This window comes from Aspergillus affinis, assembly GCF_023601865.1.
Source record: "Aspergillus affinis strain CMG 70 chromosome Unknown NODE_26_length_314309_cov_85_634089, whole genome shotgun sequence".
In the NCBI taxonomy this organism is placed as follows: Eukaryota; Fungi; Ascomycota; class Eurotiomycetes; order Eurotiales; family Aspergillaceae; genus Aspergillus; species Aspergillus affinis.
In genome coordinates this window covers 95,280-118,544 of record NW_026515807.1, presented here as the reverse complement: position 1 = coordinate 118,544, position 23,265 = coordinate 95,280, and the positions used below count along the sequence as shown (strand labels likewise).

The following is a 23,265-nucleotide window of genomic DNA, read 5'->3' as shown; positions in this document are numbered from 1 at the left end:
AATGCCGTGTTGACGCTACTCCTCTCCTCTCTTCAATCTACCCTTCGCAACTTTCGAGTCCCCAACGAATAATCCTCGTCATGTCTTTCGACCGCTTGAGCTCGCTGGAGTCCCAGCCTACTACTATGCGCCGATCCGATGATCCGCAATACCGCGATGACCCCGAATTCTACCGCCTCACCGAGACCCTCTCTAATCAGCTGTTCGGCCTAACCTCCAACATCACCCGATTGTCGGATCAGATCGCTCTGCTAGGCACAAGGAGAGACACCGAACGAGTGCGCGAAAGAGTCCATAATCTCCTTGAACAGGCCCGATCGGGGTTCAAGGAAGTCGGAGAGGGGATCAAGAAGGTTCAAACATGGGAGGACGTCAACGTACGTTAGACCCGCATGACAGGCCCCTTCATCTATGCCATGTGACTGACCCATATCATCTAGCCATCCCAAAAATGGACGCAGCAGAAGCTGTCTTCTGAATTCAAGGCCACTCTAGAAGAATTCCAAACGGTTCAGCGCCGTGCTCTAGAGAAACAACGTGCCTCTGCAGTAGCGGCGCGCACTGCTGTGGATGAGGGTGAAGTGCCCCCCGAAGATGCCGAGGCGTATCAACAGCAACAAGTACAGCAACTTGAACAACAGCCTCGACTGGCGAACCAAGACGAGGTGGATTTCCAGGAGACCTTGATCATCGAACGTGAAGCGGAGATCCGCAACATCGAGCAAAGCGTCGGGGAACTCAATGAGTTGTTCCGCGATGTGGCCCATATTGTCCACGAACAAGGCGGCCAGCTCGATATTATCAGTGAGAACGTCGAGCGTGTCAACAACGACACGCGAGGCGCAAATGTCGAGCTGCGCGGGGCTAGCCGGCATCAGAAGAATGCAAGGAACAAGGCCTGCTGCCTGCTTGTCATTCTTGCAGTCATTCTTCTCATTATCGTGCTGGCAGCCACTCTTGGTTGAGGTGCGTTGGTCCCATGCTTGAATTGCTCGAGTGAGAGCCTTTGCTGCGCATCTGTGATGTGTTTTGATATGATCGCTTTTCTCTTTCTTCCATGATATCCTCGGATGTACGGTTATGTGTACCCCTACACTTTTGTTTGTTCTTTGCGGTTGGTTTTGTTTTTAGTTTTGTCTCCCCTATACGGACTTTTCATTATCTTATGACCGGCGGGCGTTAGGATGAGGGAAGTGCTATCTGCATTTGTTGTTCTTCGATCGTCGCTCCTCTAGAGACGAGTATCATACATAGCTGCTGTTATACAAGACTTTATACATCAGGATCATTGCCCAAACCCGAAACCCAAAACTCCACTTTCGCCATCTATATGTGCATCATGCAAAGACGTGGACGGCGCGAGTTGCCTTTTAAAGCCCCGCAAACCGACTAAACCTCAACCTGCAGCCCTCCCAGCTGTTCAGTTTCGGTCGAACGTCCAAGTAGAAACTCAACTTGCCCGGTCCAGCGTTGGCTGCCAGGCCTCCCGAGGAATTACCACCGGATGATTTCCCTTGGTAGAAATCAATCACATATTCGATCCTCTCCCCACCGCACCTTTCCACCACCCAGTCGTGTCGGTCAAAAGGTAGCTGATACCCCATGAGACTGTTCACGCGAGCGCGCGGACTCAGGAACTGGGGATCCGTACCCAAGCCACGGAAAGAGTACAGTCGCGGACCTCCACATTTCTTGCTCCCGGGGTCTGATCGGGGACCCTGTTTCTCCCACTCGAGGATTTGATGCCAGGCGCGCTCGTTGACGGCATTGTGGATGGGGATGATTGATGCCACTGAGGTGGCTAATTCAGATGCGGAGTTGGTGGAGGAAGGCGTGTTCCCCTTGCGCATCAGCGCTTCGAAAAATTGACGCTCGGAGGGATAGATCCAGTTTCCAGTATTCTGATCATGGCCCGTTTCGGTCTCCGCGTTCGATGGCGTTCCATGCGATGCAACGGACGCGGCCGCATATGGTGACGGCGCTTGATCGGCGGCCTCGGGGAATTGTTTCGTCGTGGCAGCATCGATGGCCCGGGGTATCGTGCTTATTTCGCGATCTGTGGACAGCGGACGTTGGAATTTCTCCTTGGGTTTCTCATCGTCCGGAGGCATCGGATGGGGAGCACCACCCGAAGCCTTGTGTTGTTGCAACCAGACCTCCCTGGTTTTGTGATCCACTGGACATGTTGCCGGCTGAGAGGGCTCAGGAGGAGGGGGCGACGGAGTGCTTGCACCAGCTCCCATTGTGAGGGGTGGAGGGAAATCTTGCGATTGACAAGAGAGATTGAGGACGAGTGGAAAAAAGATAGGAAGAGAGCACGAACGACAGATTATTAATTGCGACTCTGGGAAATCCCATACGGCAGGCGGTGGGGAATTTCTGGTTTCTCACCGCCCTTGGGCCCCAACGGATTTCCGGACCGGGTAATCCTATTGTCTTCATCTTTCCCCCTTTGCGCTGCCTGCCCCTCCTGCCTCCTTTCTCGCTGCAACTTCACTCCACACACTCACCATGGCCGCTTCTACCCAGAATAGCCAGGTCTTCCGTGCCACTACCACGGCTCCAGTCAACATTGCCGTGATCAAGTAAGTTTGTCCAGTTTTAGATCGATATTTACCCCTCTTCAAATCAGTACGGGTGTTTTGCTAGTTCCGGTGGTGTTGATCATATGTCTGTATAGATACTGGGGAAAGAGAGATGCCACCTTGAATCTTCCTACCAATTCTTCCCTTTCCGTCACCCTGTCCCAGCGCTCCCTCCGCACTCTCACCACCGCCTCCTGCTCCGCCAAATACCCCACCGCAGATGAGCTCACCCTCAATGGCAAGCCTCAGGACATCCAGTCCTCCAAGCGTACCCTCGCTTGTCTCTCGAACCTGCGCTCGCTCCGTCAGGCTCTGGAAGCTGCGGATGCGTCTCTCCCGAAATTGTCGGCTCTTCCCCTCCGCATCGTGTCGGAGAACAACTTCCCCACCGCTGCCGGTCTCGCCAGCTCTGCCGCCGGCTTCGCCGCTCTTGTTCGGGCGGTTGCCGACCTATACCAACTCCCCCAGTCTCCCCGTGATCTTAGCCGGATTGCTCGTCAAGGATCTGGATCCGCTTGCCGGTCTCTGATGGGTGGCTACGTGGCGTGGCGCGCTGGTAGCCTCACCGATGGAAGCGACAGTCTGGCCGAGGAGGTTGCGCCTGCCTCGCACTGGCCCGAGATGCGTGCGGCCGTTCTGGTGGTCAGTGCCGAGAAGAAGGATGTTCCCAGCACCGAGGGTATGCAGACCACGGTCGCTACATCCAACCTCTTTGCTACGCGGGCCACGTCGGTCGTGCCTGAGCGAATGACCGCCATTGAGACTGCGATCCAAAACAAGGACTTCCCTGCCTTTGCGGAGATTACCATGCGGGACTCCAATGGCTTCCACGCCACCTGCCTGGACTCCTGGCCCCCGATCTTCTACATGAACGACGTCTCCCGTGCTGCGGTTAGACTCGTGCACGACATCAACCGTGCCGCTGGTCGCACGGTTTGTGCCTACACCTTCGATGCTGGCCCCAACGCCGTGATCTACTACCTCGAGAAGGACTCCGAGCTCGTTGCGGGTACGATCAAGGCTATCCTCGGCGCTAGCGCCGACGGGTGGAACGGCCCCTTCTATGAGCCCCTGAAGAACCTCACCGCTCCCGGTGTCCCCCTGGATAGCCTGGACTCCCGGGCTGTGGAGGTGATCAAGGATGGCGTCAGCCGCGTCATTTTGACAGGCGTCGGAGAGGGCCCTATCAGCGTGACTGACCATCTTGTGAGCGAAACCGGCGACATCCTTTCTCAGTGAGGTGCGTCAGACGAGCCTGCATAAAACGGGTTTTGTCGTATTTGGAAAGCTTTGATTCGAGCGTCCTTTTGCATGAAGGGATTCAGCTGAGAGCAGATACCCACCCACCCAAATCTCCTTTCCCTTGCATAATTTTGCTGTCGTGTCGTACAAAAGTGGCTCAACCCATATTGTATGCCTGATGTTTTCAACAACGAAACAGAAATTGGATTTTTTTTTTTTTTTTTTTTTTTTTTACATATGGAAATACCATTGTATCTCCAGATTGGTTTTAATTTAAGTTTGTCTATATGAACTCCTACGAATTCGATTTTATCTCCAATAAAGAAAAAGTTCAATCATGAGGGGGAAACACCCGTAAGACTTTTGAAATGCCTGAACCTATTTTGAACCAGGCTTGTGCAAGAAGAAGAAATTATTCGGCCACATGACGGATTCCCTCCTTCCCCTTCTTCCTTGCTTTTGTGTCGTCAAGTCATATTTGGAAAAGAAAACGAAAGGAAGCCCAATTCAGCTCAGTTCAACAAAGCCGATTGCTTCATCAATTTGACCGTCGGTATTTGCAGATTCTGCGCCGACGCAAGGCTGTCTGTCGCCACCATGGAAGCCTCGAACTCATTTCCCTCTTCCGGGTTGTCGTCGGGCTGCTGCTGCTGTTTCTGCTGCGAGGGTGTCTCAACACCGACAATCTCCTCGCGGCTCTCAACGCACAGCTTGACCACCTCCTGCATGGTCTTCTCGACGGCGGCGGCACGCTCGCGCATGTTACGACGCAGCAGCGCATCCACCAGCGTCTCGACCTCAGGGATAGTGGTGTTGACGCGCTCGATGAGTCGCCGCACGCTGTTCACCAGGTACTCTTCCTCGTAGACGGTGCCCTTCTTGCCCTTTGCGCGCTTGCGCTCCTCCCGGCGGCGGTTCCGCGAGGATTGTCGCGACGAGCTCGTCTTGCCTGTCTTACTCGTGTTTCCTGTGTACCGCGTGAACATGCTGCGGCCGGCCAGGGTCGACGCGTCCGTCGGCGCCAGGGATACGTTGTCTGGGATGTCGACGCCCAGCTCGCCAGTCGTGGGGTCGCCGCCGAAGTAGGCCAAGGGATCGGTGATGCGACGTACACGCAGCTCCCGGATGCGCGGCACCTGTGCGTTCAGCTGCGAGCGGAAGTCGGCGAGGAGGTCGGTCATGGTGCCCATGGCGTCGGCGAGCCCTGTGTCGACGATCTCGGGGATGAGGGCCTGCTGGCCGTGTAGGGCGAGTAGTCGCGTGGCCTCGGCGAAGCGCGAGCCTCTGCAGAGGAGTCGGGCGCCGGCTGGCAGGTCGTGCAGGTACTCGGCGTGGATGGTTGCGGCCGAGACGTAGTCCCGGCTCTCCTCGGTGAGGGTGGTGGCGAGCGTGACGGCGTGATCGTGCAGGTCCTGTTCCGAGAGAGGGACCATCATGGCGCAGTACAGGGATTCGCGCCAGAGATGTGCCAGGTGGTAGCATTTGTATGCGTCGGTGAAGATGGAAAGGGATTCGTATGCTGAGCGAGGATATTAGCAGCCAGGTTAGATAAGAGTATTGATGTGTTAATGAAGAAGAAAACGTACCGATGCCTGCTTCCTTGTACTTCGATTCGTCGTAGAGGTAATCGGCATAGGTTTTGGTTATGTCGTGTAGTTGTTCAGGCTGGTACTTGTAGAGATCGATAGCGTCCTTGTAAAGAACGTGCTTGATTGCGTATGCCCGAAGCTCGTCGTGGGCGTTGAGCGTATGAAGATGTTTGATGGCCTTGCTGTGCCGGGTCAGGTAATTGTCGATTTCGAACAGACGTCGGGTTTCAGGGGCCTGCTGGAGCTTCCGTAGGAATGGAACGTATTCGCGGGGATCCTGTGTACAGTTAGCTTTGGAAGCTGTGAGGATTCAGGCGTGGCACGTGCCCTTTGAGCTTGCTGAGCGACCAGTAGCGTGAGCTCGAGATCGTAAAGCCCCAGTGCATGATCGTAAAGGCGATTAGCGTCAGTCAGGAAGCACATGTGCTCGATTGCATCGTCCGCTTGCTCGGGGGCTTGCTCTAATCAATTGGTTAGTATCAGTGCCAGCAAGAGTATCATCGATCCTGGACCTACGTCTCAATCGTGCAACCAATTGAAGGCCAGCCTCAAGGGCGGGTGGCGACTTGCAAACGTGAGCAGTGATAAGGTTGTGCAGGTTGGTGTCTAGCCGCTTCTCCAGAGTGGCCAAAAATGCATCGCAAATGCGGTTTACTTTGCTACCCTTGGTGGGAAGGCTGGCGGCTGCCGCTTCTTCAGCCTTCTTCGGTAGCGTATCCTTGTAGAGAGTTTGGGTGACATCCTCCTCGCTGGTGGAAGTTAATACAATATCGCCAACAGGCTCTTAGGAAGATGACATACCTCAAGCGCGAGATGAACTCATCGATGAAATCGATGCGCTTAACTTGATCAATGAACAGCGGGATGTTCTCCATGAATTGCTCGGGTGCATAGTCATGGATGATGTTCATGTCCACCATCTGGCTACGGCAGCTGAGGAATGCATTCCGGTAGTCTTTTCTATCGATGAAATTCCGGATACCGGCAAGAACCAAGGCGCGAGGATAAATGGTTTCGATATTACCACGAGGCATTTGCAGGACAACGGCAAAAGTGGTGGGAACGACGCTCACCAAGCGCCCTCCACGTTCGATGCTTCTGCATCTTTCATCTAATTCGGGGGTATCGAGGGGTACATCCATGGCTAGAGTTGGAAATTAGTTATTTGGAGAAAGAATTTAGCGAGGTTCTTACTCACCTTCTGGTCTGGTCAGATGAACGAATTTTAGAAGGTGTTGGGAGGTGGTAAACACGATGTGGGCTTGAGTTGTCACGAAGGATGTGCAATTCTTCGCGAGCAGGGTTTTATTCGCATATAGAGCGCCAGTTCTCGTCAAAGACACCAGGACATGCTTGGGAGAGTTAGCATATTTATCAGAGTTCAAGGAATCGGCAGATATCACCTCGTCTTCCGATATTTGAGCAGCTTTAGCCCAGTAGGTATCGGCAGTAGGGCTAGAAGTAAAGGGGGCAATATCAACCTCGTCCGGGGAGATTGTGTTGATGTAGGAGTAGGAGATCGGTTGACCAGGTTTGTTAACGTGCGAGAACCATAGAGTCTCTTGGCTTAGAGAGGGCAGGATAGAAACAACCTGCTCCGAATCGGCTGCCTGATAGACGACACCGGTGTCTCGAGTCTCCAATGTCGTTCGTTCGATATCGGTACTATTGGGTCCGCTGCTTTTGAGAATATACACCTCAGTCTCATTGATGAAGGCGATTTGTCGAGGTCGACTGTTGGGTGTGTTTGACAAGGGGTAGCTCGATTCAAGTATAGGGGTGGCCACGGGTCTGGTCTTGAAGGACCATAGGTAGATAGAGAAGCTGTTCTCCGTGAGAACGGCAATACGCGTGGTTGTTTTGCTAAACGCCACATCGATGACGTTCGAGTCCAAGGCGAGTTCATTGTGGGCCAACGGAGGCGGCACCCCCGACAACCTCAACGGGGTCAATTTCAAGGTTTCTAGGTCGAGTCAGATATGTACTTTCGACTTCTGTGGAAAGGGTCAAGAACTCACTCCCGTCGATAACAGCCACAGCCCCGACATCACCCGGGGAAACCGTCGAACTATGAGCAACGTCGAAAACAAATTCCACGTCGAGTATTGAGTCTATCAAAAAGCATTAGCTGAGCCAACGATCTCTCAAAGGACATAAAATACCTGAGGCGCCGGCCACAAAGCGCAACGCTTTCTCATTATGCCATTTGAAAGCAAAAGGATGCGAATATTCATGGTTTACAACCACGGGGACCTCCTGTTTGAGATAGTAGTGGTAATTGCCCATCGTCCAGAAGTGGACCTTGTCCTGGAACTGAACGGCGAGCACCGTCGAATCGATATTCCAGCTAAGATGAATGTTTGAAGCCCAAGATGCTCGTTCCTCCTCGGTCAATCGCAGGGTAAACTCGCCATGACGCAGACCATTTCTTTCGAAGAACACGACATCAATTTTCTCCTCGGACCGCTGGATACTTGCAATGAGATTGCCATAAGGTCGCCAGCTCAAAGCTCCCTCTAAGCCATCGACGGGCTCGCTGACGCTGTCCAAGGTTCCCTCTCGCGAATACACTCGGATAGCACGACGGATACCGGACTCGACACGGTTCACCGCGACGTATGCGCCATCCCCGCGCCAGCTGATGGAGGTCCGTCCGTCATCATTACTGCTTAGTTTTCCCTCGTCCACCTTCTCGGGGACGGTTGGGTCACGCATAGCCTTGGCTCTCTTACCCTGAAACTGCGTTTCGCGCTTACCCCAGCCCACCGACACGTGCTGAGATTGCTGCAGATTCTCGGGGGTTAAAGTGATGTCGGCCACATTCTCAAATTCCCTCGTCATGTACAAGAAGGTGTCGGCGCGAGTAGTCAGAGCCAATAGCTCCTCGTCCGGCGACCAAGCCGCCGCCGTGATACCCACATCGACCGAACCCACAATCTCGATCTTGTCCTCGCCGGGAAGCGGTTCTTCGCGCACGGTGACAATGTCGCCGCCTTCGAGCACCAGGCAGGCCGTCAGGTTGTCGGCAAAGTAATGCAGTGAGCAAACGCGATCACAGGGCAATTCCGGCAAAGGACAGGGCGCATCCCAGGACGCGATACACTCAAAGGTATCGGCCGTTACCGGGTCCGAAAAATAGGCATCGGCACGCTTTCTTCTCAGTTCGATGACCGGGTTGGCCTCTGTGGGACCAAATGTGCAAATGACAGCATCGGAGGCAGTGTCCCAAGCCGTCGCCGTCAGAGGAAGCTCATTCTGGAGCTGCACCTCGGCGAGGCGCACGTTCTTGAGGTTGCGCATATTCTAGAGTGGAGAGTGTATGAGGACTCTTTTTTACCCCGCCATGAATCGACCGCAATGTTGGCGGGAGGGAATGACGGACTAGCAGAAATCCAACCGGGAAACCAATCGGGAATTCAAAATTCCCAGGATGTTCGATAGTCGTCCTCAGTCCTGGAGTTTGGGAGATATGCGGAAGGGAAGGGGACCTTTCCTTTGGAGATGGGCGGAGCCGCAAAGCGATGCGATGCGGGAAGAAAAAAAAAGAAAAATTAAAAAGAAAATCAGCCAATGACTTCATTCAGATTGAAGATTGCATCGGCCCATCCACAACGACTCCGTTTCCACTCTCTACACCGTTTACATTCATATCACCTTCTGTGAGTCTCTACGGCTTAAGGGACATTCCTCCGCGTCAAAAAGAAAAACATCTCCATTCCCCCAATTTGGTCAATTCGCTAGCTTTATACAGGATATCCGACCGCTTCCATTCTAGGGTACATTTTCGACCATGTCCCCAAATCCCATGGTGCGAAGAAACACGGCGCAACACGGCATTTACCGGGTCTTGTAGGTCTGCCAGACTAGAGAGGAAGTAATGTTAGTCAATTGAGCACCGCAATGCGTAGTTGGGATCGTCAACATACCGGCAATGCCGAAGGGAGCACCGAATCCGGTGACTAAACGGAACCAGGGTATTAGCATAATCCATCGCGAAGCACCCCGAGTATCCATCGATTGGGTCGGCTTACTCATGAAAGCCCAGTATCTGAAGAAGAAATACTTGGTGTGAGGGTTGAAGGGGATGTTGGAGCGAGGACCCTCGGCGTAGTGGTAAGGGCTACCGAGCTGGGCACGGGTGGTGGAAAAGCCACGGCGGGCGATGAAGGAGGTGGCCATACGAGCCCGAAGAGCGGCGGCGGCGTTCATTTTGGAATTGGACGGTAGGAGACAATGCGGAAAAGAGAGACAGTCGGAGAGGAGAGGAGGGCGGAGGGAGAGCGAGCAACTTGTCAAAGGTCAAACCATCAACGGGAAGAGAGTCGAGGCATCAGGTGAGCTTCCGGTCGGCGGCGTCCCCGGAGTCTGAGCACGTGATTTATTCTCCGAACGGCAAGTTTCCCCGGCGGCGAAGTGCAATTGCCGTCGCCCATCCTCTCGCCGCCTTCCTAAAAGAAACATTGAAATTTCTCCGGTTGAGTTTGAGGCAGCACAAAGAACGTTTCGTCTCAACCCTCTCGTTCGCTCATTCCCCTGCTGTGCCTCCCAGGTGGCTGACCTCAGGCAATGGATGAGCTTTTCGACGTTTTCGATGACCAGCCCCAACAGGCCAAGCCCGTCGGGGGTGCGCCGAAACGGTCCAAGAAAGACAAGAGCAAGAAGCGGCAAGTCAACGGCAATGTGAAGGACAATGGCGACGTCGCAAAGGTGGAGGAGGTGGAGGAGGACGCTCCCGTTGTCGATGCGCCAGTCGCGGAGACTGCGGAGGAACAGACCGAAGACGCCCCGGTCGCCAGCGATAGCAACGACCAACCGGATTCGAAGCGGCCGCGACTAGAGAAGGAAAAGGAAGAGGATCCCGTTGTGGCAGATTCGTTTGAAACCGCTCAAGAGCGCGAGATCGCTAGTTCTGCTGGCCTCCAGGCGGCGAATGACTCGGCGTCAGTGGTCGTATCTCACCAAGTGCGACACCAGGTTGCGATTCCTCCGAACTATCCTTACGTGCCCATCTCCCAACATAAACCGCCCGAGAACCCCGCCCGAGTGTGGCCGTTCACTCTCGATCCCTTCCAGCAAGTGTCCGTAGCATCGATCCAAAGAGAAGAGAGTGTGCTGGTGTCGGCTCATACTAGTGCCGGAAAGACGGTCGTTGCCGAATATGCGATTGCGCAGAGTTTGAAAAACAACCAGAGAGTCATCTATACTAGTCCGATCAAGGCTCTCAGTAATCAGAAGTATCGAGAATTTGCGGCCGAGTTTGGAGACGTAGGTTTGATGACCGGTGATGTCACCATCAATCCTACGGCAACTTGTCTGGTCATGACCACGGAGGTAAGTTTGTTCATGGGAATCTACGACCTACTTATAGGAGCTGACGGATCTGCGTTTATAGATTCTTCGATCTATGCTGTACCGTGGTTCTGAGATCATGCGCGAAGTTGCGTGGGTGGTTTTCGACGAAATTCACTACATGCGCGATGCGAGTAGGTTTCCCCGAAATTGACATTGATCTTTGCGATCACTAACAGACGACACAGCGCGAGGTGTGGTGTGGGAGGAAACTATCATTCTACTGCCGGATAAGGTCCGATATGTTTTCTTGTCTGCGACAATCCCCAACGCCTTGCAATTCGCCAATTGGATTACGAAAATGCACAATCAGCCTTGTCACGTTGTATACACCGACTTCCGACCGACACCCCTGCAGCATTACTTCTTCCCTGCCGGATCCGAGGGAATCCATTTGGTTGTCGACGAGAAGGGCATGTTCCGGGAAGAGAATTTCCAAAAGGCGATGAGCACTATCGCGGACAAGAAGGGCGACGACCCCGCCGATGCAATGGCCAAGCGGAAAGGCAAGGGTAAAGACAAGAAGCTGAACAAGGGTGGCAACGAGGGTCCGAGCGACATCTACAAGATTGTGAAGATGATCATGATCAAGAATTACAACCCCGTGATTGTTTTCAGTTTCAGTAAGCGTGAATGCGAGTCATGCGCTCTGCAAATGAGCTCGTTGGCCTTCAATGATGATTCGGAGAAGGAGATGGTTTCCAAGGTCTTCAACAGCGCGATTGAGATGCTGTCGGAGGAAGACAGGAATCTGGGCCAGATCCAAAATCTTCTACCGCTTCTGCGAAGAGGTATCGGTGTGCATCATTCGGGTCTTCTTCCGATCTTGAAGGAAACCATCGAGATTCTTTTCCAGGAGGGGCTAATCAAGGTTCTCTTTGCTACCGAGACGTTCTCGATCGGTCTGAACATGCCTGCCAAGACAGTCGTCTTTACCAGCGTGCGGAAATTCGACGGCTTTAGTCAGCGTTGGGTGACGCCATCTGAATTCGTCCAGATGTCTGGTCGTGCGGGAAGAAGAGGTCTTGATGATCGTGGTATTGTGATCATGATGGTTGGCGAAGAGATGGATCCCGCCGTGGCGAAGGAGATTGTTCGCGGTGAACAGGACCGATTAAATTCGGCGTTCCACCTGGGTTATAACATGATTCTGAATCTCATGCGTGTGGAGGGAATTTCGCCCGAGTTCATGCTGGAGAAATGTTTCCATCAATTTCAGAACACGGCAGGTGTTGCCGAACTTGAGCAAGGTACGTTGACCTACATCCATATACCCTTCAAACGAAGGCCAGGGCGTTGTTAATTAACTTCCATACAGAACAACGCCAGCTGGAAGAGAAGAGGGCTAGCATGGAAATATCCGACGAAGGCACCATTCGCGATTACTACGACTTGAGAAAACAACTCCGCCAGTTCTCGGATGATATCCAGGCAGTCATGAGTCATCCTAACCATTGTCTCTCCTTCTTGCAGCCGGGTCGATTGGTTCACATTAAATACAAGGACCTAGATTTCGGCTGGGGGGTGGCCGTTAACCACAAGCAACGTAAACCAGCAAGAAATTCTTCCGAGCAGTTTACCGACAACCAGAAATACATTCTCGACGTTTTGTTGAACATTGCTGACGGACCATCGGTGGCCACGAAAACCCACGAGGACTTACCTGCCGGGGTCAGACCCCCAACGGAAAATGAGAACACTCGGATGGAGGTTGTTCCTGTTACTCTCAGCTGTCTTCAGGCCATTTCGCACGTACGGATATTCCTACCGAAGGATCTCAATTCCAAGGACTCGAGAAACGGTGTGAAGAAGTCCGTGACTGAGATTAAGAGGCGTTTCCCCGATGGCATCGCGGTGCTCGACCCGATCGAAAATATGAACATCAAGGATGAAGGGTTCAAGAAAATGCTCAGGGTAAGACAACGCGATTTCTTCTAGATGCAAGGATGTATGTTTAGATGCTAACATGCGAGGTAACAACAGAAAGTGGAAGTTCTCGAATCCCGCTTGCTCTCGAATCCTCTACACAATTCGCCACGCTTGCCCGAGCTCTACGAACAGTATTCTGAGAAGGTCGAACTGGGTAACAAGATCAAGGCCACGAAGAAGAAGATCTCCGAAGCGATGTCGATCATGCAGCTTGACGAGTTAAAATGCCGCAAGCGAGTACTCCGACGATTCGGGTTCATCAACGAGGCCGAAGTCGTACAGCTGAAGGCACGAGTTGCTTGTGAAATCAGTACGGGTGACGAGTTAATGCTCAGCGAGCTCCTGTTCAACGGTTTCTTCAACAAGCTTACCCCCGAGCAAGCGGCGGCCGTTTTGAGTGTCTTTGTGTTTGAGGAGAAGACAAAGGAGACCCCTGCGCTGACCCGAGACGAGCTTGCGAAACCCCTCAAGGAGATCCAAGCGCAGGCTCGCATCATCGCCAAGGTGTCGCAGGAATCTAAGTTAGCGGTCAACGAGGAGGAGTACGTCCAGAGTTTCCACTGGGAGCTGATGGAGGTCATTTACGAATGGGCGAATGGCAAGTCGTTTGCCGATATCTGGTAAGCATGCATTTCCCTCAGACGAATGACGTGGGTCAAGATTGCTAACGCAGATCGAAAAACAGTCGGATGACGGATGTCTACGAAGGCAGTCTAATTCGAGTTTTCCGCCGATTGGAGGAGTGTCTGCGACAAATGGCACAGGCCGCCAAGGTGATGGGAAGCGAGGAATTGGAGAGTAATTTCGAAACGGCATTGACGAAGGTGCGTCGGGACATCGTTGCTGCCCAGTCCCTGTATCTGTAAATCAAAACCAAATGGAATCCCATCCAGGGAGAGGTTGTATGTATTTAATGATTGGATTGGATGGATCTTTCCGTCGCACCTGAGTCCTTTGTCGGATGAGTGCGGCGTTTGTCGCATTTCCCTGGCGTTGGAGTTGCGAGAAGGAAAACAAAAGAAAGAAAGAGAAAAATGAAAGAGCGAACGATTTCCAGTGATTTTCAATAAATAAATATTCTATTTTTCTAATGATGATGTCCGTACTTCGTAAAAGTGTTAGGCCGAGAGAGCATGCAGGTGACATAGTTGTGATCCATGGAAGATGTAACGACTACTAACAGGAGTAGTCCGTACTCCGTAGTAAGACTTAACCTGCGCAGATGGTGCACGTTGCCTCCCGCAACCGCCTTCCCACCGCTTCTCTCTTTCTCTCTCTGACTCTCTCTCTCCCTCTCTCCCTTCCCCACCAACCCATCTCGGTCTTTCTCCTTCTTCTCTTCCTATCCTGCATTTTGTCTTTCCCTTGCATTATCTCGCTCTCTTTCTCCTCCTTATCCTATCTACTCCCCCCTACCTCCTATTCCCCTACCCTACTGCCTTTCCTTCTCCTCGTGTCCACGTTTTGAATTTCCTGTCACTCTCCCGCTTCTCAGCCAGCCCAAGACGGTTCCGTTCATTAATTTCTTGTCCCATCCGCCGGCTGTCTGTGGTCAGTCATCATGAACAGCTTGGTGGCCACACCACCTGTGCCTCCTCATTTTTACGAGTACTCTCGTCTGTCGTCTCCTCGTCCAAGTAAGACTCGCTCGTTATTCACCGCCGTCGTTGGTTTTTTTTGGGCCGGCAGTTTTACTGACGAAGTTCCTCTAGTGTCTACACCAAACCACACCCCCAACAACCGAAAACGGAAGGCCGACGATGATGGCAACGATCATGATGGGAGGATGTCGGCCTCTCCGACCAGCTCGCCTGCATTCACTCCTCGATCTCTTCCGCCCACGAGAAACTTGAAACGAGCCCGTCCAAATGTGAGCGGAAGGCCTCTGGCTCTCCCCCGGTTGCTGGAGACTCTGGATACCGATGCTCTCCGGGGCGTCCTCCGATCAATGTGCGAACGTCACCCGGCTCTAGTCGACGAGATCGTTCATACGGCTCCTCGCCCAAGTGTCTCGGGCGCTCTCCAGGTGCTCCGTAACTATCAATCCGCTCTTCAAACCTCATTCCCCCTGGGTGGCAACCCCGAATCGGACTACGCCTACAACCGAGTCCGACAGCCTCTGGGCAATCTGCTCGATGCCCTGGGTGATTTTACGCCCCATTTTCTTCCTCCCAACGAAACGCAAGCCTCGATATCTTTGAGCTACCTGGACGAAGCCACCGAGATCATCCATGCATTGCCACGATGGAACACCCCCCAAAACAACATAGAGCGGGACTCTGCGTACGACGAAATCTGCAAGGCCTGGATTTTGGTGATTCGGGAGGCCGCCAAACGCGGCGGAGGAATCCAATTACAGTACGGTAGCTGGGATCAGAAGCTTGCGAAACACAACCAAAACTCCGGTGGTAAGCTGCAGGCGGCCGTTCACGAACTTGGATCCAGCTTGGGATGGATGCATGGACCTGATACCCAAGTCTATGGAAACCCAGGAAACAGCAACGATTTTGGTTCCATCCGAGATCAACTTCTGTCGGGCACCTACGGACTCGGAACTCCCGTCAAAGTTGGGCCATGGTAGAGCCCCTATTTCTCGACGACCTATCCTCACTCCGCAATCATTCACCATCCAAGCTCATCCACAAATATTTTCAAGAGCTACTGTGTGGATCCGCGACCGCACATGTCCACGTATGATACGATCACGATACCAACCGCATTAACTAGACAGCTGGGGGTCAGCTTGGCGTTTACAGTGTACTGAAAGACATCTTACGTCTTTTCCATGTCTTTCATTTTGTGTTCATTTCTTCCCATTTCTTTTTATCTCCCTTATTCTTTTTCTTTTTCTATTTTGGTGTGTCATATCTTTCCTCAAGCCCAAGCCAGATACTTCACTTGTTTTCCTCAACATTCCCCACCATTCTTTAGATTTCCACCTGATGGCTCGGGGTCTCATTATTAGCCTGTTTCATCGCATCATGTCATCGCATTGATCTAAGAAATTGCGGCTTTTGTCATTCCTTGATACTCTTATTTTCCTTTCTGTCTTTTTTTTTTTCGTCATCCACAATCAACATTTCGGAAGCTTCGTGAATCTTCACGTATTACTGGGACTTTCTGTATGTCTTGTATACCCTTGTCATTTTCTTCCTTATATGTCTTTTCTTGTCCTTTCGTTCCTTTATTTTTCTTTCCCTGTACTTTCCCTTAATGTTCTGGTGGTCGGCCTTTTGTTTCTACTATTTCCTTTCCATTGTCATTTTTCATCTGTTGGGAGGATGAGTTAATACGGCAAAAAACATCCAATCACTGGGTCGGTTACGTGTCAAGTAAAAAATGAAGAATACCCCTATGATTTGCGTCGGTGTTTATAGGCAGATGACGTGAAGATGAAACCAGCCAACTCATACCAGGACCCATTACGCATGCAGGGGTGCGACTAGCCAGAGTGAGGCGAATTGATGGTTCCGTCAATGGGACCAGGAGAGGGCTAGTGCTATTTGGAGGTAATGGAGGTGTCGATTCGATATAGGTAGTTTGGCGAAAGAATACACAAAGAGATGCAGCTTGTTATGAGTTGTTATTTGACCCGAGGATAGAGTCTACGTTCAGCACTCCGTAGATATGTAAAAAAGGTATAACTATATAATGGGAACGGTTCCATTCTGGCCTCAAGACAGGCTCGTGGTATTTTGAAGAAGTTAAACGAATGAGAAGAGATACATGCGCCTTTTAGTTTAGAAGAGAGATAAGACAAATCCAGGCCTGCTTCTACTCTGTGAGGTCAGATCAAAAGGCGTTTCACCGTCCGGAACAGCCATCCGGCATCCTCCCAGCCTCCCAGCTCTCCAGGCTTCTCGCCCACGACGCTGACCTCGACTCCGCTGGCAATGGACGCCCCGTCGTCATTATCCCCGGATCCTGGTCCTACCGTATCGCCGCCTTGGCTTTCGCCGATCATCAACGGCTCCTCGGTCGTTATTTCCACATGTTTTGACGGACGCTCTGCAGGATCACCGGAGGACATCAGCGGCCAGTCTTCCACGCCGAACAAGGTCCATTCCACCATGCGATCGATCCAGCTGCCCAGCCCGAAGCCTCGCTCCCGCGTAAGACGCTGCAGTTCCCGCTCATCCATCTCGTCCTCCGAGTCCCAGGACCCGTCCGACTCGGACGTCAAATCCTCCTCTGCCTCCTGCTGGATGGATTCCAACTCCGCGCGGATTCGCTCGTCCACAAAGTCCGGTACCAGGTGTCGTCCTTCGCCCGCCGGACTGACATGACTGCTGCCACCAGTCTCGCCCCTGGCGGCCCCGACTGAACTCATATCCAGACTAGTCATGGCCAGATCCGGTCGACTATTCCGTCGACTGACGGCACGCGAGCCCCGTCGAGAATGCGCGGCAGGCGTAGACCGACCCGACTTCGACCGTCGATTCGACCTCCCATGCGACCCTGCGGCTCCGTCCCCGTCATACTTCCCTTCGGAGATCAGACTCGTCGAGCTCTCCCTCTTGGCAAGCCAACTCTGACCCTTCTCCTCGCGCGTCGACGACGCCAACGCAATCCCCGCCCGAAGCATCCACTCCGTATCGCGACGGCCCGACGACTCAGATGGGTAGTGGCCTCGTCTCGTCGACGAGGAAGCCCGATACTTCGACTTATCGTCTCCATGGTGATTTTCCTGGTGGCGGTGATGATGATGCAACGGCTGACCAGCGGCGACGCCTTGATCTTGGAGATTGGTATCGCTGAGATTCAAGCGCCCGGAGCTCTTAGTGCGTCGGTGGTGCCGAGCGCGGGACCCGCTGCGGGAATGCGAATGGGAGAGCACGCCCGGGGTGCCGGGGACGGAGTAGCTAGACAGGTAGGACGACCGGGGTGAGAAGGCGGACTTGTCCTGATCCTGGGTGGAATGAGGGTGGGAGAAATAATCTCCGCCCGCTCCTGCTGCGACTGGCCCCGACGAGAGGTCATCGTCGTCATCGTCGATGGGGAAGCGAGGCGTTAATGGGGCCAGCGAGATGTGGTTCAGTGATGGGTACGAGCGGCGCGAGCGAAACCCGCCCGGGGAACGGGAAAACTGGGGAATGGCCATGATTATCAGTTCTGTTGTTGTTTTCTTGAGTTTTGCTAGGGTTGCCCCTTAAGCTAGGATTAGAGTAGGTAGGAGGTTGGAGGAGGTGATCCACGTACGTCCATCTAGAAGGGTAGGGAGAGGAACGGGAGTAGATATAATAGTGATATCATGGAGAAATCAAAAGACGAAGAGATGGCAAGAGGAAAAAGTCGTCTGATTGTCGAGAAAATCCAGCAGGGAAGAAGGAGAAAACCGGCGGCAGTCGGAGGCATGTGAAATGCGGGCACCAACGGACTGCAACTGCTCTTCTTTCTTGTCTTCTGCTTCTTCTGCTTCCTCCTGCCACTGACGACGTGGTGTGGTGCTTTGCGGTCTGTGCCACGGCCGATCAATTCAATACCATAATGGGCTGATCTACGCTGATGTTGATGTGATTTGATTTGAACATTTCGCTTCTGGCATTATTGCTATGGAAGGACTAGGATGATGCTTTTGATACTTTTGATCTCGCTTTCTTGCAATTAGAATTTGCCTTTCTTCTGTTTTTTCTTCTTTTCTTTGATTATTTTTCTCCTTTACTCAATCTTTCCCTTGTTCACAACGAATCCCTCGAGGGCCGAGATGGCGGCCCACAGACGATTCTCCGCCTCGGGGAACACCAACGACCGGTTGCTGTAGAACACCTCGTCGCTGACTTCCTCCGGGTGTCGCGGCAAGCAGTGCATGAACTTCCAGCCCTCGTTGGCCCCGCCCCGCTTGGCAAGCTCCGGGGTGATCTGGAAGCCCTCAAAGTCCTTCAGCCGTTGGATCTTCTCGGCTTCCTGTCCCATCGAGATCCAGGTGTCGGTCACCAGGACGTCCGCGCCCTTGACCGCGTCCTCGGGGACGTTGGTCTGGATCAGCTTGCCGGGCTTGGGGGCCGACTTGCCCGCCTCCGCAATGATCTGCAGCATCGAGGCAGGGATCTCGTACCCCTTCGGCGTCGCCACGGCCAGGTCGACGCCCATCTTCGCGGCCGCGATCGCCATGTCGAACAGCACGTTGTTGGCGTCGCCCACCCAGGCGATCTTCAGGCCCTCTAGACCTAGGCTGTTCAGGTGATGGGCCTTGGGCGTGAAGTTCTCGTAGATGGTCTGGAAGTCGGCAACCGCCTGCAGCGGGTGGTAGGAGTCGCAGAGGGCGTTGATCACCGGGACCGTGGAGTGCTTCGCGAGGTCGGCCACGTCCGCGTGCTTGCCCACCCGGGCGACCATGCAGGAGACCATGGACGAGATGACCACCGACGTGTCGTACAAGGACTCGTTCACCCCCAATTGAATGTCGTCCTTGCCCAGGAACATCGGATGACCGCCCATCTGCACCACGGCGCCCTCCGTGGAAATCCTCGTGCGGGTACTCCGCTTGCTGAACATCATGGCCACGGTTTTCCCAGTCAAGGCGCCGAGCAGGTTTTGGGGGACGGAGCCGGACTTGATGGCCCGCTTGTGCGAAGAGGCATTGCGGACGAGCGCGGCGAATTCGGCGGGGGAGAGGTCACCGATGGAGAGGAAATGACGAGGAGCGAAAGGGGATGTGGCAGGAGTCACATGAGAAGAATACTGACGCACAGCATTGAGAGGAAGTCGCTGGCGCAAGGCGCCGCACCGAGCGGCGGCCAGGTTAAGACTCATGTTGCGATAGCGGAGGCGGAGAATGATGGTAGAGGACAGAGGGGTAGGTCCAAGGGAAACCAGGGATACGGATAGATATAAGATTAATTGAATAAAAGAAGAGGGTCAATCGCTAGTCACCAGAGATGTAAGGGAGTATTTAGCCTGACTCAACCCGCCGAAGAATCGGTGGCTCAAGAAGCAATCGATAGTCCTGATTTGAATAATGACAATTATTCTCACCGCCTTGTCCCGATCGGGGGATCTCTCCACACCGCACCTTGTCCCAAACAGGCCTAGCGCTGGCCGTGACGATCCCTGCTATCTTGGGCCAGCTGTGGCCTGGACTTGACGGCGACATCTCATCATTCAACATCCTTCGTCCTTCTCCATCCCGTCTGCCCGTCGCTGCAGGGCTCCTTCGATCGTTAATTGCTCCTGTCTATTATCTCTCTCTTTGTTTTATCTATTATACATTAAGTTCGAAGTATCTTCAAACTTTCACTTAGTTTGATTTCTACCCTTCCCCCCGCGCTGTCATTGTGTTGCCTCTCCACATCGTCCTCCCCACATCCCGCGTCCAGCCATCATGGCTGAAGAGGAAAGTAGACCTCTGTTGGATGGGGATCACAACAGACCACCCCTTAATCAGTCCACTTCCGCAGACACATCGTTCCCGTCAGGCCAGGCCGAGACCTCTCGACCATTCGTACTATCCTCGGAATCGACTCCTCTGCTGCATCGCCGGGAAGACGAGCCGTGGAACTATGGCGGCGTTGAAACGAGAAGGTCCTCATCATCAGAGGACCGCGATGCCTCATCGTCGGACGAGAACCTCAAATCCCCCCGACGCAGATTGGGCTGGCCCCTTTTATGTATCGTCCTAACGTTGACCGCTATTCTGGCTATCTTGATCTTCGCCTTTGTGGCACCAGCGGTTGTGAAACAATACGTGAAGGAAGCTGCCGTCTTCCACCCCACGAACGTGTCCATCGAGTTCGCCACGGAGGATGGTGTGCAGACTAAGATCCAAGGCGATGTCGTGCTGGAGGCAGGCCGCGTACAACGAAGCTCGGTGCGGAACCTGGGTCGATTTGTCACCTGGATCGGGAGAGAGGTGGAAACGGGCGAGTCGGACGTCCAGGTATATCTACCAGAGTACGGAAATATCCTCGTTGGCACGGCGTCGCTACCTTCGATCAAGGTCAACATCCAGAATGGTCATGTGAATCATGTTGGTTTTCTGGCGGAACTGGTCGCTGGCGACATCAAGGGGATTCGCGCGGTGGCGATGGATTGGATAGAGGGAAGGCTTGGGCGGCTGAGAGTCAATGGAAAGACAACAGTGAAACTAAGATCGGGGGTGCTAGACTTGGGACATCAAACGTTGATGGAGTCTTTCGTATTTGAAGGTCGGTCTCGGAAAACTTAAGTCCTACGAGATGGGGTTGTCTTTACTGACACTATCTTTTCAGGAGACGATGTCCCTCAACTGCCCGCTGTTAACATCTCCGAGTTTAATGTACATGATGCAGATCCCTCGAAAGGGAAGGGGGCTATGGAAATCGACGTCTCTGTCGCATCTTTCATCGACTCGCCCTTTGCTCTCAGAATCCCTCCCCTGGGATTCAATGTACTGGTCCCTAATTGTTCACCTAATGACCCCTATATTTCCATCGCGGACGTCTCGACTAAGGAGTTTCCAATTACACCCGGCGAGATGACTTCTGTTGACGTCGTTGGGATCGTCCGGGGTCTCTCCAACGAATTAACGAGCACCTGCCCCGGAAAGAAGAACTCGCCTTTAGACTTCCTGGTGAAGAGTTATATTCGCGGTCTTCGAACCACGGTCTATGTTCGTGGAGCTGAGACGCCTACCTTGGGCACTCCCGAATGGATGGTGGATATCTTGAAAAGCGTGACGGTTCCCTTGTCATTCACGGGACACGCTCTGGATAACCTGGTCCGAAACTTCACCATGTCAGATGTACACTTTGCCCTGCCGAATCCTCTCGCGGATCCAGACTCCCCCGAGTCTCAGCCAAGAGTGTCTGCACTGCTTAAAGTACTGATCGGGTTGCCGAAACAGCTGGATCTTCAAATGGATGTTCCTCGCGTTCGCGCCCTCGCGGACGTTTACTATCATGGGAATAAGCTTGGTGTTCTGAGATTGCCAAAATGGCAACCGGCTAATTCAACCATCGTCGAAGGGAAAGATTCCCCTAACTTGCTTGTGGAGTTTGCCATGAAAAACGCTCCTCTTGACGTCACGGACGAGGACGTCTTGACCGATGTTCTACAAGCCCTGATCTTTGAAGGGGAACCAGTCCAGCTCACGGTCGCCGCAAATGTGGATGCTAAAGTCGCCACAGGATTAGGGAAATTTGCCATTCGTGGGATTCCAGCAGAGGGCGAGGTGAATGTCAAACGTAAGTTAATGGTGAAGATCATACCAAACTCAACAGCTAATCGTTAAACTATCAACAGCGCCGTACGGCGGCACCATCGACCAATTCAAGCCGCAGGTAGAGTCACTAGCGCTAGGCCCTACAACTGAATCGTCGTTTGTTGTGAACACCAAAATCAATTTCACCAACCCTTCTCCGTACTCGGCTTCGGTACCATTTGTGGATCTTCTGCTGGTCTACAACACCAGCAGAGTCGCCCATGTCACTGCGCGAGATCTTACGATTGTTCCGGGAATTAACTCGGGCCTCCCAGTTGATTTGAAGTGGAGCCCTCTTGAGTTAGACGGTTCCGCTGGTCGAGATGCCGGTCGAGAATTAATGTCACAATATATATCAGGTAAGCTATGGGTGCACCTGAAGGTGTATTTGGACCTGTCTGACTCTTTCGCATTTCTAGGTTCAAACACTACCGTCATAGTCCAAAGCTACAACGGAACAATCCCCTCGCTACCGCAGCTTGGGGAAACACTCTCCAAGCTCAAGTTCGATGTCCAGATCCCCAGGGTACCCGTTCGACGGGCTCCTGGCAAAGAGCCGGAAGACAATCAGGGACTGAGCTTTATTCAAGATGCCACGGTATTATCTACTTTCATGGAACTTGTTTCCCTTTGTGACGATTACAATTCACAAGAATCCGTGTAGCCTATGGGCATCTGCTTAAGGACTGTGCTTCCAGAACAGAAATCTTTCCGCTTTGGCTAACTTGCAGATTACCCACTAGCTACATCTCTGGTCATCAACAGCCGAATTCACACTATCGTCGCCTTTACCGAATACCACCATCGAGATTACCTCGATAGAAGCCAAGGCATATTATGAACACGACGAAGAGGTTGGCAGCATCGACTATTATCGCCCCTTCGAGGTACCGCCGGGTCTCTCAGAGACCCCCCGAATACCCGTAAACTTGGACTTGGATGGAATTGGCTACAATGCTCTCAAGAAAGCCCTGGGAGGCTCGCTCGCATTGGATGCAGTCGCCAAAGTCGGCGTGCAGGTTCGAAACTACAGCGATATCATCATATATCACGGCAAGGGAATTAAATCGCGGGTTCGAATTTAAATATTCCCCTGGGCGTTATACTTGTCTGGCATATTTAGCTTTCTTTACTCTGTTTTTTTTTTTTTTTTTTTTTTCCGTGCTCTTTCCCGGCCACTATTATTCTTGCTATCTTCGGGGTGTCCAGGTTCCGGGGCTGGTGTTGATTGATAGATTTGATGATTTTCTGACAGTCAAGATTGCCTCAAGCTTTTCGATAAATTAAATTTTTGGTCGACTCCAGCGGTGGCTTATCATAATTTGGTATAATCTTGTTGTGTCGTTCGAACCATGTTTTATTTGGGACCCTTACAATAGGACCGTATCCCTTT

The 23,265-nt window shown here is 52.8% G+C and overlaps 9 protein-coding genes across 9 annotated transcripts; 4 read left to right on the top strand and 5 right to left on the bottom strand.

Annotated features, from left to right (window-relative positions):
* Positions 1 to 80: 80 nt before the first annotated feature.
* Positions 81 to 965, top strand: KD926_005392 (SNAP receptor PEP12; the record flags this gene model as incomplete). Its single annotated transcript, XM_053098613.1, has 2 exons — positions 81 to 377; positions 441 to 965. The coding sequence occupies 2 exons, from the start codon at positions 81 to 83 to the stop codon at positions 963 to 965; spliced, it is 822 nt and encodes a 273-aa protein (XP_052957518.1).
* A 405-nt stretch (positions 966 to 1,370) lies between these two features.
* On the bottom strand, positions 1,371 to 2,243 carry KD926_005391 (cytochrome c1 heme lyase CYT2; the record flags this gene model as incomplete). Its single annotated transcript, XM_053098612.1, has 1 exon — positions 1,371 to 2,243. The coding sequence occupies one exon, from the start codon at positions 2,241 to 2,243 to the stop codon at positions 1,371 to 1,373; it is 873 nt and encodes a 290-aa protein (XP_052957517.1).
* A 268-nt stretch (positions 2,244 to 2,511) lies between these two features.
* Positions 2,512 to 3,824, top strand: mvd1 (diphosphomevalonate decarboxylase MVD1; the record flags this gene model as incomplete). Its single annotated transcript, XM_053098611.1, has 2 exons — positions 2,512 to 2,585; positions 2,681 to 3,824. 2 exons carry the CDS (start codon positions 2,512 to 2,514, stop codon positions 3,822 to 3,824), a joined length of 1,218 nt encoding a protein of 405 aa, XP_052957516.1.
* A 515-nt stretch (positions 3,825 to 4,339) lies between these two features.
* On the bottom strand, positions 4,340 to 8,716 carry KD926_005389 (Elongator subunit IKI3; the record flags this gene model as incomplete). The annotated part of the gene is made up of 8 exons (XM_053098609.1): positions 4,340 to 5,346; positions 5,414 to 5,693; positions 5,765 to 5,877; positions 5,933 to 6,165; positions 6,218 to 6,560; positions 6,615 to 7,379; positions 7,435 to 7,527; positions 7,579 to 8,716. The coding sequence occupies 8 exons, from the start codon at positions 8,714 to 8,716 to the stop codon at positions 4,340 to 4,342; spliced, it is 3,972 nt and encodes a 1,323-aa protein (XP_052957515.1).
* A 537-nt stretch (positions 8,717 to 9,253) lies between these two features.
* Positions 9,254 to 9,625, bottom strand: KD926_005388 (cytochrome c oxidase VIIc family protein; the record flags this gene model as incomplete). Its single annotated transcript, XM_053098608.1, has 3 exons — positions 9,254 to 9,279; positions 9,343 to 9,375; positions 9,448 to 9,625. 3 exons carry the CDS (start codon positions 9,623 to 9,625, stop codon positions 9,254 to 9,256), a joined length of 237 nt encoding a protein of 78 aa, XP_052957514.1.
* A 357-nt stretch (positions 9,626 to 9,982) lies between these two features.
* KD926_005387 (ATP-dependent RNA helicase MTR4) lies at positions 9,983 to 13,560 on the top strand (the record flags this gene model as incomplete). Its single annotated transcript, XM_053098607.1, has 6 exons — positions 9,983 to 10,747; positions 10,809 to 10,899; positions 10,954 to 12,015; positions 12,084 to 12,679; positions 12,749 to 13,314; positions 13,380 to 13,560. 6 exons carry the CDS (start codon positions 9,983 to 9,985, stop codon positions 13,558 to 13,560), a joined length of 3,261 nt encoding a protein of 1,086 aa, XP_052957513.1.
* Positions 13,561 to 16,481: 2,921 nt separating this feature from the next.
* KD926_005385 (DUF3984 domain-containing protein) lies at positions 16,482 to 17,795 on the bottom strand (the record flags this gene model as incomplete). The annotated part of the gene is made up of 1 exon (XM_053098606.1): positions 16,482 to 17,795. One exon carries the CDS (start codon positions 17,793 to 17,795, stop codon positions 16,482 to 16,484), a length of 1,314 nt encoding a protein of 437 aa, XP_052957512.1.
* Positions 17,796 to 18,352: 557 nt separating this feature from the next.
* argB (ornithine carbamoyltransferase) lies at positions 18,353 to 19,447 on the bottom strand (the record flags this gene model as incomplete). The annotated part of the gene is made up of 1 exon (XM_053098605.1): positions 18,353 to 19,447. The coding sequence occupies one exon, from the start codon at positions 19,445 to 19,447 to the stop codon at positions 18,353 to 18,355; it is 1,095 nt and encodes a 364-aa protein (XP_052957511.1).
* Positions 19,448 to 20,015: 568 nt separating this feature from the next.
* KD926_005383 (uncharacterized protein) lies at positions 20,016 to 22,957 on the top strand (the record flags this gene model as incomplete). Its single annotated transcript, XM_053098604.1, has 5 exons — positions 20,016 to 20,838; positions 20,902 to 21,855; positions 21,914 to 22,231; positions 22,292 to 22,470; positions 22,616 to 22,957. The coding sequence occupies 5 exons, from the start codon at positions 20,016 to 20,018 to the stop codon at positions 22,955 to 22,957; spliced, it is 2,616 nt and encodes an 871-aa protein (XP_052957510.1).
* Positions 22,958 to 23,265: the final 308 nt, after the last annotated feature.